Consider the following 16,665-nt stretch of genomic DNA (forward strand, 5'->3'; position numbering starts at 1 on the left):
GAACAGCACAGGGTGGGTGGGTTAACTATGATGGGATTTGGAATAGGGCCGGTAGCCATGAAGCTCCCTGGCCATTAGCCAGACCTCTGGGCTGAAGGTATACCTTGATTAAAATAGCCTTCAGTAGCCACGTACTCCTAGCAAGAGAACAATAGGTCCAAGATAAAACTGTCAAAATTTAAGAGCACAAGTTAGCTTTAGTGCATGTATTAACTCCATTAAGGTGTGCGGAGGGAAGGAGATGGCGAAGGCACACCCACAAAATCTAATCCCTACTTAAGCAACCTTATTGATAAATTCCTGGCTTTTCTTCTTCCCATTTTCTTGACTCCCCTCCTTACCAAATACAGCAAGTTCTTAATTTGTTAGGGAGTTTTGCCAGATCTACAACCAATCCACAGGACCAGAGTTATGCAGTCCCGGATGCACGCCAACTTTTAACTCTTGAGGAACAGTCGATGGGGCGAATTTTCCCAGAGGTGAAACAGCCAGGCCCCTCTTTCCTGGCTTGGGATATAAGCCTGTGGCCTCTTTGTGTGCGGGAAAGGGAGACAGCCCAATTCTAGTGTGCACAGAGACACAGCTGAATGCATCATCCCTCAGCCCTTTAAAGTGGCAGTCTTACAACCAAATACTCTCACCTTTAGTGTCATCTTTGCAAGTAACTATCAGCAATACCAGTCAGCGTTTCCAGTCAACTGAAATAGAAAAGTTTACACATTCTGAGTTTTTCAAAGCTGCGCCTATCCTGTGACTAATATGCTCCCCCTGCATCATGTTGCCTGTGGAGACCTTTTTGAAAGAACTTGCTTATGCAGCCATTTCAGGAGGATAAGCTTGGTAGCAGGGTGACCTAGTAGATACCTGTGTTCTAATCCTGGCAAGTCACTTAACTTCTGTGTGCCTGTTTCCTCAACTGTAAAGCAGGGATTAAACACCTGCTCCCCTCCTAGTAGGACAGAGCCCCAGGAGGGACAGGGTCTAGGTCCAATTTGCTAAGGCCTTTGTGCCGAGGTAGAGTATATGCAAAAATATACATTCTCTCTACCTGAGCACGTAGGCCTTACGAATACCAAAATTAGTATTAAAGGACATTAGGAAGCCACAAGATGAAAGGTAGATCAGCCCTCACTAAACTGGGTGGAGCCTGACACTGATTTTGGGGTTGCAGGCCAGGCCCCAAGTCCTGCTGGCCCACTTTGCTGCTCCCTCCTTCCCACCCTCTTCCACCAGCTGCCATCCCAGCCAAAATAGGGTGACTTACTGAGAGCCTATTGTTCATCATCATCATCATCAATCGTATTTATTGAGCACTTACTATGTGCAGAGCACTGTACTAAGCGCTTGGGAAGTACAAATTGGCAACATATAGAGAAAGTCCCTACCCCACAGTGGGCTCACAGTCTAAAAGGGGGTGACAGAGAACAAAACCAAACATACTAACAAAATAAAATAGGATAGATATGTACAAGTAAAATAAATAGAGTAATAAATATGTACAATGAAGTACCTAACTAAAGGAAGGAAAAGTAACCCCGCTACCTCTCCCTCAAGATCTCTGACTGTTTACATGGACATTGGGATTCTTAAAGGAAGAGATAAAATATGTACCTAAACACAGTGCTCTGCACATAGTAAGCGCTCAATACAATTGATGATGATAGAAATAAAAAGTTAATTGTGCCTTCCCTTCTGTAATTCTATGTCTTTGCCCCCTTTCCCACCCCCCCCCCACCCTCACTCTCCACCCTTCTACCTTCCCACCACAAAAAAAGGGGGCAGGGGGAGATCCAGTTGCAAAAATCCTTCAAGGAAACAAAAGATGTTGAAATGGCCCCGATCAGAAATCACAATGGTACTTTTGGATCCAGCATGTATTTTGTTATTGACTGGCTAATCTCTAGAAATAATGAATTTGATGAGTCAGACCTGTAAACTGCTTTGTTCAGCCAGCTTGCAGCAGACAAATCACAATGTTCTTTAAAAAGACCAGAGTGGAACATTATGCTGTTGCTAGGAGGCATTCTGGTCAATTAAAATCACCTGCGTGAGGTTAGTCACATGATTCTTTCAAAAGCATGATCTAGAAACCAGCTTGGCCTTGGAGATTTCTGGGTACAGATGAGCAGACTGAACTTGAAAAAGCCAAAAAATCAGAGGGGTTACCAGCTACAGAAGCACATTATTTAGCTCGGGCCCCCAGTGCCCAAGAGCAAGTAGGCTGTGGGCTTATGTAAAACTATTTTAATCAAAATTGAAAATAGCTCATTCCTTAGTTCCTAAGAAGCCTGCAGTTAAGTCTGCCTCCAGAGGCATTAATGGCTGGAAATCAAGGGGTTGTTACTGACCAAAACGCAGCCCCAAGGCCAATTTTTGAAAGGTAGAGTGGGGGGGGTGGTAAAGTGCCATGGCCAGGGGAATGATAATAATAATTAACAAATACCATAATTATTTGTTAAGCACTTACTATGTGTCAAGCACAGAACTAAGCACTGGGGTGGATACAATAAAATCGGGCTAGGTCTGGGTAGGGTTCAGGAGATGGCATAGGGTAGGAGTAGGACAAACATAGAGGACTTGTTTGAGAAATACAGTTAAAACTATTGCTGGGATTTGGTGCCTGGCACATTTGACTTTCGGCATTTAAAATTTGACAGTTCCAATATCTCCACCTATCAGTCTCTATCAACATGACTCTATAAGGGGGTCAGATCAGTGAGCCATTGCAAAACCAGAAATAGGCTTCAAGCTTCAACAAAGGAGCTTAAAGGGGGACCTTTAGTCCCTCTGATGGCAGGAAAATACAACCCAAGGATCAAAGCCCAAAACCCAATTATTCAGGCACAACTGCTGCCACGAGTCCAAACAGGACTTCGCTCCGTCAGCTTAGTCATCACGACCCCGCTCACCCCCAAAACAAGGGTTTGCCCTGTATTCCGGGACCTGACATCACCTCATTCGGGATGATCTTCCCTGCTAAAGGAAGGGCCTTGTAGAACCACTTCTGCACCCCTTTGGTCCCCGGGATTTGAAGTAACACTGGACTTTTAGACACTTCCAGGAGGGCTGGTACATCGGACAGGGATGGATAAAACACAGAGGTCCAGCTTGTCTCTCCTGCCGATTGCCTTGTCACGGAAGCGGTCATCACAGTGAAGTTTTAGTTCACGTCATGTCCTATGGACTCTGCAGTGGATGGGCAGCTTCCATAAGGAGGATGTCCCATTTGGAAGGAACAGAAAACACTCCCTGGAAGTAATTTGGCTCGCTAAAGCTCCAGAGGTTCCATACAGGCAGGCCCAGAGGGTTTTTCAGTTCCTAGGGGCAGGGGAGGGCGAGGGGGAGTGAGGAAGGTAAACGCTAGCAGGCCAGCAAGCTGATAGGATTCCTGGAAACCCTTCAATTTTATACCTGTGGATTTTAGCAGAAAAACTCCCCCAGGGCTAAAGGTGCTGAGGGCATAAAGTTAAGTCCCTGCACCTTGTGAAATACACAACTACAAGCTACCGACAGCCTGTGGATCACACGAGGAATACCAACGGCTCACATGTGTATAAGGTCACAGCAGGGGGACCAGGCTATCACATTGACATAGGACTTTAATCAACGAGAAGAAAGGGTACTGGGTTTCCTGTGCCCCAAGACATCTTAGGGCAGGCTACCGGCCACTTACCTGCATTCCCATACTTGATCAATCAAATACGATTGATTGATTGATCTCCTGTTCTTGGCCAATTTAATCTCTGCTAAGTGAAGTGACACCCAACTCCTTATTTTCCTTTCACTCTGTGCCTGTCCCCTGCCCCTCCCGCCCCACCCCACCCTCAACACCCTTACCTCCCTTACCAGGGTGCGATGACCAATGAGGCCAGCGATAAAGTCAGACATTTCATCGGCTTGGGCCAAGGTGCTCAGGGCTCCCAAGACGGCAGTCAGGATGCTGAAAAGAAACCACTGGCATCCACACCCCACTCTCCAGGTTAATAGATGTTTGTGGGAAGCAGGGGGCCGGGAGGCGGGGATGGTAGCTTGGGGCTCTGGACTGAAAGAAAGCTCACAAGCGGTTGGGCCCTCTCCAAGCCTGGTGACTGGGGAGCTGAATGGGGCACAAGAGTGACAGACCTGGTTGTCGGGTCCTAGGCTGGTGAAAAGTGGCTTGTGGATATGAGGGGTCTGCCCATGCTGGGCAGTTTGGCCACTTCCCGAAACTAACACTGGATCCAAAGCTCCCAAACTGGGAGCCAAGATGGATGGGGATTGCGGGGGGCTGCAGAGGAAGCCCACAGATCCAAGGGCAGGGTGGTCTCCCCAGTACCTGGGGCCTGCTGGACCCCAGATCTGGCTTCTTCCTGGGGAGAACAGGCCACCCAGCACCAGAAGCCCGAGGAGAAAGCACCTGCTCCTCCATGAACCACGGTTCCCACTGACCACGTGCAGGATGAGTTTCAAGAGCAAAGTTGCCTCACCCCCAGCCCTAGGGACTCAGGGACCCAGGTAGCAAGATCCAGATCTGACCCGACTGAGGTGTTTCAACATTCCCAAACCTGAAGCAGAAAGTTGGGAAGGACCCAGGAGGTCCTGAACCCACTCTCGTCCCCATTCATTCATTCAATCGTATTTACTGAGCGCTTACTTTGTGCAGAGCACTGTACTAAGCGCTTGGGAAGTACAAGTTCAATTCATCAATGACTGCAGAAGTGCCCACTGCGGTACTGAACAAGGAATGTACTCCACTGCCACCCAAGTGGTGGTAAAATAATAATAAGACATATGCTACCTGGCTTTTCCCGGAAGGCTGCACAGCAAGTGAAGAAAAGCTGCAGTTTGGGCACTGTTGGTACATAGGGTAATTAGAAAGAATACACAGAAACTTCACAACTCCCTCCTCTGCCCTGCTTCAACCCTGCCCAAGGAAGAGTGTTTGGAGAAAAAAGCAACATGGTTTTCAGTTCATTCTTCATTAGATCCTAGGCCAAAATACTACAGAACTCAAATCCCAAATACAGGATGCTTGAGAGATGTTTATCTTATTGCAAAGAAAGCCTAGTAGACAGAGTGCTAGCAAGAAGTGGATATCTTGGTTCCAGCCACAGCTGTGTCAGACTTGTGAAAGTATTTGACTTCAAAGAGGCTCCCTCTCCCATTGTCCCCTGTCCCACGGGGGTCTCACCTGGTCAAGAGGGGAAACCCCCGGCTTGATAAACCCCAACTGGCGGGCTGGAACGACAACCAATGCAGGTATTAGAAGGGCCAGGTGCCCCTCCAGGGGTGACACCCCCACTCCACCCCTTCCTATCAACCCCCTCCGACCCCTGGCCCTTTCCCAAGTTCCCTGCATCCCCACTGCTGCTGAGCCCCACCAGAGCTCTGGCAGGGCCTGTGGAGACAAGACTCTGACCAGCAGGTTGGCTACAATGTGGGATTTTAATAGCATCGACACCCAGAAAGTCACACTGATCTCTTGCTGGCAAACACACGTGGCGGCCGAGGGCTCACGACCCTGCCGCCACCGGGCGTCCACTGACTCCCCCCCGCCCCCCACCCCCCCGTGCACAGTTTACCCTCCACTTGAGAGAAAAAAAAAAACAAAAACAAAAAAGAAAACAGAAAAAACAATTGCACTGATTGATGTTCAGAGTCTTTTTCCCTTTTCACACATTCACGGATTCAGTTCGGACAGACGTTAATTAAGGCCGTGGGGTTTGCTCACTGACACAGTCAGTCTTACCCCAGGGAACCGTTTTACAAACATTACAAAGATTCCTTTATAAATTTTGCACCTGCAGTATATATTTTGTAAATCTAAGAGGTTTTGGTTGGCTAATGGCTTCTCTCTCTATAGGAAGTTGAGTGTACGTTTTTTGTTTTTGTTTTTTTTTTTAAGGAATGTGTAAGGCATTTTGGTCAGTTGAACAGTAACTTCTCATTCCCCCGCCGGGCTCAGACAGAAGTCCCCTCCTTTCCGCTGCTTCCGTCCTATGGAGGAAAAAAAAGATGAACCGGATCAGGCGAGGTACCAGCCCTCCGAGGGCAAGGTGGAGGAAGGGAACGCGGAGTCTGAGTGACCTCTTTTTCAAGAAGCAGTACGGCCTAATGGGTAGAGCGGGCCTGAGACTCAGAAGGACCTGGGTTATAATCCCGGCTGCGCCACGGGTCTGCTGTGTGTGACCTCGGGCAAGCCATGTCACTTCTCTGGGCCTCAGTTACCTCATCTGTAAAATGGGGGTTAAGACTGTGAGTCCCATGTGGGACAAGGACCGTGCCCAACCCAATTTGCTTATCTGCCCCCAGTGCTTAGTACAGTGACAGGCACATAGTAAGCACTCAAAAATTTCTCAAATTATTATTATTATTAATAATAATAATAATATTAAGGGGGCCTTGCAGGGACTAATGGCTCCTGGATCTGAACCCAGCCACTGTTGAGCCATTGGCAGCATCTGCAACAGTGACAGGACAGACCCAGGGAAAGAAAGGAGTCTGTTGAGGGAGGTTAAAGAGGAAGCTGAGGGTGAGCTCTCCAGCGACGTCCCCCACTGATGCTGATGCGGCAACGCTGGTCCTTGGGCCCTCCCAGCTCTCCAACCATCAAAGTCACCACCTGGGAAGGAGGTCACCGTCCGTCTGTCCACCATCCGCCCCATTCCCCAACCAGAGCCATTGCAGCAAGGCCCCGGTCGAGCCACCTGGCACTGCGGCCGCCGAAGCAGAACCCTCGTGGGGAAGAGGCCGCCTGGGCTAGGACGAGGACCTGAACTGTAAGATGCAGGGCAACTGTGGGCTGATTTGCTCCTGAAATAAATGTCCTCCCTGGGCCCCACAGACACGGGCCTGGGGAGTTCTGCCGCTCCAGACCCGGCCCCCCAGGGCCTCATCTCCTCGTGGTTCAGGGCGGGACCGCGGGCCTGAGAAAGAGCTTGCTCCTCCCGGGGCCAGACTAGGCCCCAGACTCTGGAATGAGGGTTGCTGCTGGCCAGCTGCGGCTGGAAGCCAAGGCAGCGGTCTGGGCCCCCTGCCCACTCCCTCTCCCAGCACTTCCAATCAAGCTCCACCTTCCCAAGGAGCCACGTCTGCAGTTCTACAGCCGGGTGGTGGTTGTTGCAAGGAAAAAAAAAAAAAAAACGAAACCCGTTCTTGGAAGCAGGAGTGGGAAACCAAACCACATACCCTTGTCTCCAGCTGCTCCTGCAACTTCTTTACTGTTTCTTTCTCCTTGGTTAGTTGCTCCTGAGTCGTCTTCAAAAGCTCCTGGAGTTTGGTAGCCGCTCGACCCAAGTCCTTTGTTAACTTCTTTTCCTTTTCAAGTCTTTCCTGCAGGCAGCCAATTATGGGTTTACTCAGAATGAATCCAACTGACCCAACTCTGACAGTTTCTGGGGCTTTAGACCCTGGACGAGGGCTGGGCCTCTGCCCTCGGTGGGGCTTTGGATAGAAGGAAATCCAGAGGTGGCCATTCTAAGTGGAAATGCAATGTCCTGGCCTGGGTAGAGGACAAGCCAGACGGCGGGCTGAGGTCAAAGATTAAAGTGGGGAGGCAAAGGGCTGATTAAGACCAGCAGGGACGGTCCGGGATGACTGTGGGGGTTGGAGTCAGACTCTCCCACAACTCCCAAGGGACCAGGCCGGGGGACCCTGGGGAGGGCGAGCATGCCTGTCTAACTGCCGACCATGCGGGTGACCCACCCCAGCCCCTTACACCCTCCTGGGGAGGTAGAATCGCCTTGGCACGGTGCCAGGGGCTCCTCAGGTGGGCCTCCCCACATTTACCTTCAGCTGCACAGCCGCCTCTGATTCTGAGGACTCCAAATCACGAGAGGATCGAAGAGTCTCCAATTCTGCTTGTAAACTACTTGCTGAATTTTGGGCCTTATTTCAAGAGAGATCAGGAGGGGAGGGAGGAAGAGGAGAGAGAGGGGAGATGTTCATGTTAGATAGTCCAACTGTACAGGGCCAACATGGGAACACGGGGCCCAGGTCAGAAACCGCTCCTGTCCTGCCCCACCTGAGGAAGGAAGAAAGGCTACCATCCTTCTGGTGGGACCTGAGCCTCAGAAACAGGCATTGGCTTGGGGGCCTCCGTCCAGTATCAGTGGTATTTACTGAGTGCTTACTTTGTGTAGAGCATTGTCCTAAATGCTTGGGAGAGTGCAATACAATAGAGTTGGTAGACACAATCCTTGCCTTGAAGAAGCCAGCAGGCACAATCACCTCTCAAGTCTCCACTGGCTTGTGCTTTCTTTCAATCAATGGTATTTATTGAGTGCTTACTGTGTGCAGAGCACTGTACTAAGTACTTGGAAGAGTATAATACAACAAAGTTGGTAGACCACAATGGATTGTAAAGCTCAACTGCAACAGCCCACTCAACTCAGCGAATACACCATCCACCTGAAGATGATGGTGAAGATGATGGATGCTCCCTATCTGCCAGCATCCCCTGTAGGAGTGGGGGGAACCTGACCACACCCTGGGGGTGTAAGAAGCTTCTGGCCCCCTGACCATAGATGATGGCCTGGCCTGGAGAAATAAGGAGCCTGCAACCTGTTCCCATCCAGCAGTAATGTGTTGCACTATCGCTCTTTATTTTTGTACTCTTGGCTGAATTAACCCTTCCATCCTTTTACTCCCTGTGTGCCCGTGCCCACGGCCGCTGGGGACCCCAGAATGGGATAATAACAAATATGAAAAAAATAAAAAACAAAAACACAAGAAAACGAGGGCAGAGTAGGCAGCAGAAGAGAAACAGCTAATAGTGAGTTAAATTATTAGCTTTCGTTTTGACAAAGGATGGTTTAGGGCTTCTGAGGGCACAGATTCAGGGGGTTGGACCAGTTCGGCTCTTGAGGTCTGGCAGGTGTCCCCATTCTTTTCCCAGTCATCTGCAGCACAGACTACCTTGAATTCATGCCAAAGAGCAACAAGGGACCCTGGGTTTTAGAACAATTCAGAACCCTCATATTGTTAAAATATTATTCTTACGGTCAGGCTCCAAAAATGTTTCCCAGCTTACAAAGTTTTCCCCTAGCCTTCCCCTAGTTCCGCTGGCTAAAGGATAGTACAATGATGGACTCGATTTCTTTTTTTAACTTACTTAAAACAGACTGTTCTCTTTCAGGCCTGGAGCCTACAGGCTAACAGGGTCTGCACGGCCAAACACTGTAGACTTACCTCCTCAAACTCAGCGGTGAGCTTCTGCCGCTGGCTTTGCTCATTCTCCAACAGAGCTTTGCTCTTTTCCAACTGTGTCTTCAGCTGCACAGAAACCAACACAATTATACATAGTGGTCAGATCATCAAATTGGGACAGGAAATGTTGACCACTGAGACTTCTGGCCTTTGGCACCTCAGGCAGGCCAGAACTCCTAAGCCACAGGACTTCCTGGACTCCGTCCACCACTTAAGGCTCCCTCCCCTCCAAGCCTTCACCCTGCCCTCATCTGAGTCCTCAGGCCTATGCTCTAGGAGTCTTCTAAAGCAGAAGCAGCGTGGCTCAGTGGAAAGAGCCCGGGCTTTGGAGTCAGAGGTCATGGGTTCAAATCCCGGCTCCGCCAATTGTCAGCTGTGTGACTTTGGGCAAGTTACTTAACTTCTCTGTGCCTCAGTTCTCTCATCTGTAAAATGGGGATGAAAACTGTGAGCCCCCCGTGGGACAACCTGATCACCTTGTAAACTCCCAAGCGCTTAGAACAGTGCTTTGCACATAGTAAGCACTTAATAAATGCCATCATTATTATTATTATTATTCCAAAGCCTTCCAATTCTCTGAAGTCGGGCTGCAGATTTCCTGGAGGCCCGCAAATGGTCACTGCGCTTCACTGCCATATGCCATCAGTCCCCAAATGGAAGAGAGATGGGAGGGAGAGGGACAAGGCCATCTCCATGGTCTTATTCTCACGGCTAAGAATGTCATTTTAAGGAGGAGCAAAATGCTCATCAGCTATCCACTGAACACAAAACCTGCTAAAGCGGCTTCACTCACCCCGAGATGGATAACGGTTCTTACTAGACCATTTCACTTATTGCCTGGGTTTCTCCTGCGGAGGTCAAGGGCAAATGGAGAGTGCAAGGAGGTAAGCCTGGTGGGGGAAATAATTTTGTGGACTGGTCAACCTCGGGTCCCTACGTGCACGGTTACTTCAGAGCCTCTGGTGACCACCCCCCTTCCAAAGAAGGGCCGGCTCAGAATGAAGACACAGTGTTCATGCAGTTGTGAGCAGCGGAGACAGAACAAACAAATGACGGGGTTAGTGATGGACGACGGATGACTAGACAAAGAGCCTCACCGCCCTAACCTCGAGAGGTTCCTGCTCAGTTGGGTCAGCCTGGGACCCAACCACTTCACCGTCCTGTACATGGTTCTTCATTTCACTCAACTGCTGCCTGACCTGAAACAGGGATGAGCAAGTTTCCCTCAATACGCACCACCACCAACGTACACGATTTTGGGGGAAAAGACCTGAAACGGGGATGAGCAAGTTTCCCTCAATACACACAGCCACGAAGGTACAAGATTTTTTGAAAATATATTTTTTTAAATCAGCTACAGGATAAACAGCGTGGCCTACTGGATAGAGCACATACTGGGAATCAGAAGGACCTGGTTCTAATCCCAGCTCTGCCACTTCTCTGCTGTGTGACCTCTGGGCCTCAGTGACCTCATCTGTAAAATGGGAATTAAGACAGCGGGACGGGGACTAATTGTATCTCAGTGCTTACAACAATGCCTGGCACATAGTACGCACTAAACAAAAACCATAAAAAATTGGCTATGGAGCGCTTAAGGGGGAAAAAACTCAACTTGTCTTTGAGGTAAGGCTACTGGGATCTTGAAATGCAAGTCACTTAGGGCTGAGAACGGCTGAATTCTAAGACTGGCCGTGGCTCCCATAGGCCCCTTGGGAAGTGTGGCTACTTGGCAGAGCCCAGAGCCGAGCCTGGCTTGTCCCACAAGCTCCAAGCCAGAGCAAGCCTGGAGAGATCTGCCCAAGGTCTGGGTGGTAATGGTTCCTTCCTTGTTTCAGCCTGCTTGGGCCTAGACCACGATCCCCTAGCAGATCTGGCAGTGAAGCGGGGTCTCCAAATGTGCTTTCTCAGATTACAGGCCTCAGTAGCATACAAAGACTTCCTGTTCATGCCTGCCTTCTTTTTTAAAAATGGTATATTATAGGCGCTTACTATGTACGTTCCAGGCACTAAGGTTCTAAGCACTGGGTAGACTAGGGCTAATCAGGTTGGATATGGTCCATGTCCTATGTAGGGCTCACAGTTTTAGTCCCCATTTTCAGATGAGGTACAGAGGAAATTAAGTGACTGCCCGAGGTCACACAGCAGACAAGTGGTGGAGCCAAAATCAGAATCCAGGTCCTCTGACTCCCAGGCTTGTGCCAACTTGTACTTCCGAAGCGCTTAGTACAGTGCTCTGCACATAGTAAGCGCTCAATAAATACGATTGATTGATTGATTTCCACTAGGCCACGCTGCTTCTCCTTCTCCCTTGCCCCCTGAAAGCCAGCTTCCTCCCACCAGAGTTAGGCCCAGTCAGGAGTGTGGCTGGGCACTGCACCTACATCCTTCCTGGTGTTTGGCTTAAGCTGTTCCACATTTCCAGTATAAGTAAGGATTTTTTTGGTTTACCCCACACCTAGAGGAAAAAAATCCTTTCTTTCTAGGATCTGACACTCCCTGCTACTGGCCTAATCTTTTTCCGAGTCAGTCTGCTGAGGCAATGACAAACCTATTGGGTGACTCTGCTCTTTTCATTAGCAAGATGTCAGGGGTGGCTACAAAGAATCGTCTGCAACTCGATTCTTAAAATAGCAAAGTTAAACTAAGTCTTGTGGTTTCTGTTTCAGCAGCAACATCTCCATCAACCACAGAGTTTTCGTTGAAAATTTATCAAGAAATTCTCCATGAAACAAGACAGACCACCCCCAAATCACAACACCAAAACCTTTCAAGCGGTCTTAATTAATCTGAGTTGGTCCTGCTTAAAATTCATATCATCTTTGATCACTCACCATCGCCCCTGTTCTCCACCTAAATCATAATTCAATCCCTATTCCAAGCTTGGCTACTTTGTTTAAAAGGAAAAGATGTTTGACTATTGATGCAATATTTGGTTTGAATCAACTTCGGGCTCAAAACCATGTGTTATTCAGCCTAAGCAGATAACCGCTAAACCAGATGGGTCAAGACACATTTAGCAACATTTCATTTCCTCGGTTTTCCCCTAACTGGATGGGTTCTGAGAGTGCCCACGTGGCAAACAAAACTGAGAAACCCCAGCTGAGAATGGTCCTGGAGGAGGCAGGGGAAAGGCAAGGCCTTTTCTCCCTCAACAAAGCTTCTCTACAACTTTTCTGTGGTGATGGTCTAGCAGATGATATAAACGGGCTATAAATACAAGGTTAACATATATACATTTCTCTCTAAAAAAATTAATTATGTCCAACATCAAAGGGAGGAATATAGTTACCAATGCAAGTTCCTTGCTCTGTTTCTGTGCTTCTGTTTTTGTTGCACTCAGCTCCTCTTGGGACTCTACTAAAAGTTGCTTCAACTTCATTATTAATAGCGGAAAAAGATGGAAAGGAAAGGGCGGGGAGAGAGCAAGGTGGGGGACAAAGAAAAAAAAATTAGCCTGATCAAATATTTAAACTACAGTAAATGCAAAACTATCAAAACTAAAAATAATATTTCAGTGGTGGATAAAAACAAACTTAAGGCATTCCCTACATATTGGGTTTCTTTTTCAAGAGGTCCAAGCCTAATCTTCATAATCTTTTCCAAAGGCCAGAAAAATGTGTTAAGATGGTTTCCTTGCATAACAAGAAATTTAACTGCTCAAGGGCTGTTAGATCTGAATTAGAAGCCTTTCCTTTAGAAGCCTCTGCCTTTGCTCCTATCAGCTCAACGTTACTAGAAAAACTGCATAGCTTTAAATCTATCCATTCTGAAATTTTAGCCACAAATATATATATACACACACACACACACACACACACACACACAATTCTGAATAGTTGGCCACTGCACAGTCAAGTACTCCGTGAATTCATAAAACAACCACCCTATACTCCTCTAAATCTGTCAGAGTTGAGTAAGTGGGCAGGGACTATCTCAACATTTGAATGCATGGATGCTCCAGAATATCACTAATAATTCTGGGTGGCTGAGAGCAGGGGCAAGCAGCTCGGGAGGCAAAAAATATCACCAGAGGGCAGACAAGCCAAGAGGGCCAACATGATCTATTCAAAAAGGATGTGGGTTTCGGCATCAGAACACCCTGATTCAAGTCTCCAGCTCTGCCACATGGCTGCTCTGTGACCCCGGGCAAGTCATATAACCTCTCTGGGCCTCTGCAAGGTGGGAACAAGAGCCCTTAGCAAGGACGTTGTGAGGACCAAATGAGGCAATTGATGCAAGCACGCTTTGGAAAAATAAAAGTACAGAAACAGTATGGCAATGGAAATTTGTACTGCTCCCACACAGATCAGATTCAGCACCTGCACTAAGTGAAAATCCAGGCAAGATTTATGTGCCCACTAAGGCTTGAGGAAGGGGACAAGTTGGGGAACCAGCAGAGCCTACTTACTAATGCCATCTCTTTTGTGTAGTTCTGACATTCTGCACTGGCTGTTGCCAAATGACTTTCCAACTGGGCCTCCAGAAGGGATGTATATTCTTTTACCTAATGCACACACATACATATTACCTGCCATAAGTGAACTGTCTAAAATGCAGGATATTTCTGAACCAAAGTAAACAGCCCAGAAATGGCAACAACAGAACTCGAGGATATTACTATTACTTGACAATGATTCAAGTAAACTATAGGCAGTGTCTTTAGGGAGTTAAAGCAGTTACTTTCTGAACAATACCTGATCTGCATTCTGGAGGTCTCCTTTTAATTTATCCACAGTTTCTTCAAGATGTTTCACTTTGGTATAGGACTGTAAGGAATTGGAAAAAAAACTAATAAATGCTTTGGTCCGTTCTGACCAACAGAAATTAAATTGCATTTTACTTGTAATACAGTGAACTTTGGGGGATTAACCACACTTAAATTGCCCCGGTTTTTTTTCACCACCTTCCTCAGTGTTGACCCAAGGCCAGGGGCAGATTTGCAGTACATCCTGAAATGTTAGGGGGTAGAGGAGAAGAGAAGCAGCAAGCAAGAAAGAAAAAAAACCCACCTGACTATTCGTCAGTTCTTCCCATGTCAGACAGCCTCATTTATCTGTGTTTAGACTTGGTGAGGTACTCAGTGAGAGAGTGAGAGACAGACAACTGCTGAGAAGTTAGAGCAGGAACGGAACCAACACAAAGGAGGAGTATGCTGGGAGCAGAAGTTGCAAGGTAAGAGAAAACTTCCAAAAGAGGGTCAAGGGAAAGAGACGGCTACCGTTCAGGAAGAGATTGTTTTAAGTCTGCAGAAGAAAGTAAGGATTGAAGCACATGCTGACTGGAGAGTACAAGGCGGAGCAGGTTTACTTGTTATCTGTCCCCACCCCTGCAATTTCCAGCACCCATTTTCTCTAGGCTGAAAACCTGAGGGATAAAAAGATGGACTACAGATGCTGCAGTGCACTAGCCCTTCCTTCTCCACAGCCTACAAAGGGAGAGCAGCCCCCTCCCAGGGGATAAATATAGGTAAAATAGCCAAAACAGAAGGTTAGAAAACTGGGGTGAAAAGGACCTCAATCTGAAGTCACAGGGAGAATCCCAGGAAAATGTGAAATCTCCCCACAACAGCCCCAGAACTGGACTGTGGAGAACAACCTTGCTTCCCTGTGGTAATAACTGCCCATATTTTAAAAGTTAAACCAACCTAGAATTACTTCGAAGTTCTGTGAAACAAATGAATATTAATATAAAGAGTTTGGGGTTACCTTGCTATTTTGAAACAACTGACATTGACTGATCATTGAAGGCACACTGTAGTTTTTTTTTATATATATAAATTCAGGAACAAAAAGTGTTCCTATTCCAGAATTCTCCCCCGCTGCCATGCAGCAGAAAAACTCACTCAGTTCTTGGATTCGACCGATTTTGTTCTAAAGAACTTTAGGGTGCTCAACAAAAACAATGAGCCAGAAATTTTACAGTAAAAACATTCAGAAGTTCCATCTGCTTCTGCATGATCTTCCCACCATGGGTCCCTGATGTTACCCTAGTCTACTTCAGCAGGCCACAATTGGGGTGTTTTAGGGTATATCTCTTGAAACTTAAAAGTAAATGAGAATTCACCAAGACTTTACCCAAAACAGTCCTTACTAAAGAGGACTGATGACAGATCCTGCTGCCTCAAAAGTTGGACCCAAATCTTGTGTTGACTTTGTGTTAGGATGTAAAAACAATATCCACCCAATTACTTATGCAGCTTGACATAAAACTCGGGTGATTTATGATTCCTAACCTAACCTACTGCTTTGGATTTAAGGAGCAATGTAATTGCAAAGTGCTTTATTATTCTGATTAAGGTCATCATCGGGAAAGGCCTAAAAATGATGCTGATTTTGACTAGCCAAAGTGTCAGCAACTCAAACTGATTAAGAAAGGGCTTTTGCCCTACAGACCTTTAAGAATCTGGCATCTAAATCCTGCATATAGTTAGGGGTCACGAGGTATCAACCAAGACAACAACTAAAACATTTACCTTTTGCAGTTCTTCTTCGGAAACTGTTAATTTTGTTTTCCATACAAGCTCTTCTTCCTCAACACTCTTCTGCAGATCTTTCAACATGCCTTCCTGTTGGGTCAAAGAGTTGGTTTTCTTGTTAGAATTATGCCCACCGGTTCAATCATTCCAGTGCAGGTGCCCCAGAGGTGCTGTTTCAGGTTGATACAGGTGATTAGTGCCTGCTCTCTCCACAGATCACTACTGCCACTGCCTGCTCCATCCCAAGAAGCCACAAGAGCACTACCAGCTTGAAGTGAAAGAGAGGGGTAGCAGTGTGACCTGGTGGAAAAAGCACAGGGCTGGGAGTCATAGGACGAGGGTTCTAATCCCAGCTCTGCCACTTGCCTTCTGCTGCACCTTGGGCAAGTCATTTCACTTCTCTATTCATCAATCTTATCTTACAAATCCTCATTTGTAAAATGGGGATTCAATACCTGTTCTCCCTCCCCCTCAGAATGTCAGCCCCATTGAGGCAGGGACTGTGCCCGACTTGATTAACTTGTAAATGGACTTGTAAATTGATTAACACTAAGCACTTAACACTATTTTTCAAAATGACTGACCTAAAGCAAACTCTGGCTCCAATTCTCCATCAAAAAATTTCTATTCTTGGTTCTGCCATACAGTCTAGAAGGCCCCAAACAGTTTTTGCCTATGGCTCCTACTTTAGAGTTCTTCCTCCAACTCTGCCCTTCTCTTGGATTCCCCAGCTAATGTTTCACGATACTTCCCGGCCAAAACAGATATGTTTTAGGGAAGCAGTGTGGCCTAGCAGAACAAGCACAAGCCTGGGAGACAAAGACCCTGGGTTCTAATCCCAGCTCTGCCACTTGCCTGTTGTGTCATCTTGGTCAAGTCTCCTCACTCTCTGCAAAATGAGGATTCAAGACCAGTTATCCCTCCTACTTAGACCATGAGTCCCATGTGGGACCTGTGCTTAATAGAGTGTTTGGCACAAAGTAAGTGCTGAAAAAACACCACAA

General features: G+C 47.3%; 1 protein-coding gene across 1 annotated transcript in view; it reads right to left on the reverse strand.

The window, feature by feature from the left end:
* Nucleotides 1–5,405: 5,405 nt before the first annotated feature.
* The window catches only part of RRBP1 (ribosome binding protein 1), a 68,917-nt gene continuing 57,657 nt past the window's right edge, over nt 5,406–16,665 (reverse strand). The window contains exons 17-25 of the mRNA XM_038751129.1: nt 15,659–15,751; nt 13,881–13,952; nt 13,595–13,690; nt 12,476–12,559; nt 10,293–10,385; nt 9,169–9,252; nt 7,768–7,866; nt 7,168–7,311; nt 5,406–5,976 (exon numbers count right to left, since the gene is read on the reverse strand). Of these exons, the coding sequence (XP_038607057.1) occupies nt 5,941–5,976; nt 7,168–7,311; nt 7,768–7,866; nt 9,169–9,252; nt 10,293–10,385; nt 12,476–12,559; nt 13,595–13,690; nt 13,881–13,952; nt 15,659–15,751 (801 nt within the window). The 3' untranslated portion in view covers nt 5,406–5,940. The remainder of the gene's footprint in view (nt 5,977–7,167; nt 7,312–7,767; nt 7,867–9,168; nt 9,253–10,292; nt 10,386–12,475; nt 12,560–13,594; nt 13,691–13,880; nt 13,953–15,658; nt 15,752–16,665) is intronic.

Source organism: Tachyglossus aculeatus, chromosome 9 (genome assembly GCF_015852505.1).
Source record: "Tachyglossus aculeatus isolate mTacAcu1 chromosome 9, mTacAcu1.pri, whole genome shotgun sequence".
Classification (NCBI taxonomy): domain Eukaryota; kingdom Metazoa; phylum Chordata; class Mammalia; order Monotremata; family Tachyglossidae; genus Tachyglossus; species Tachyglossus aculeatus.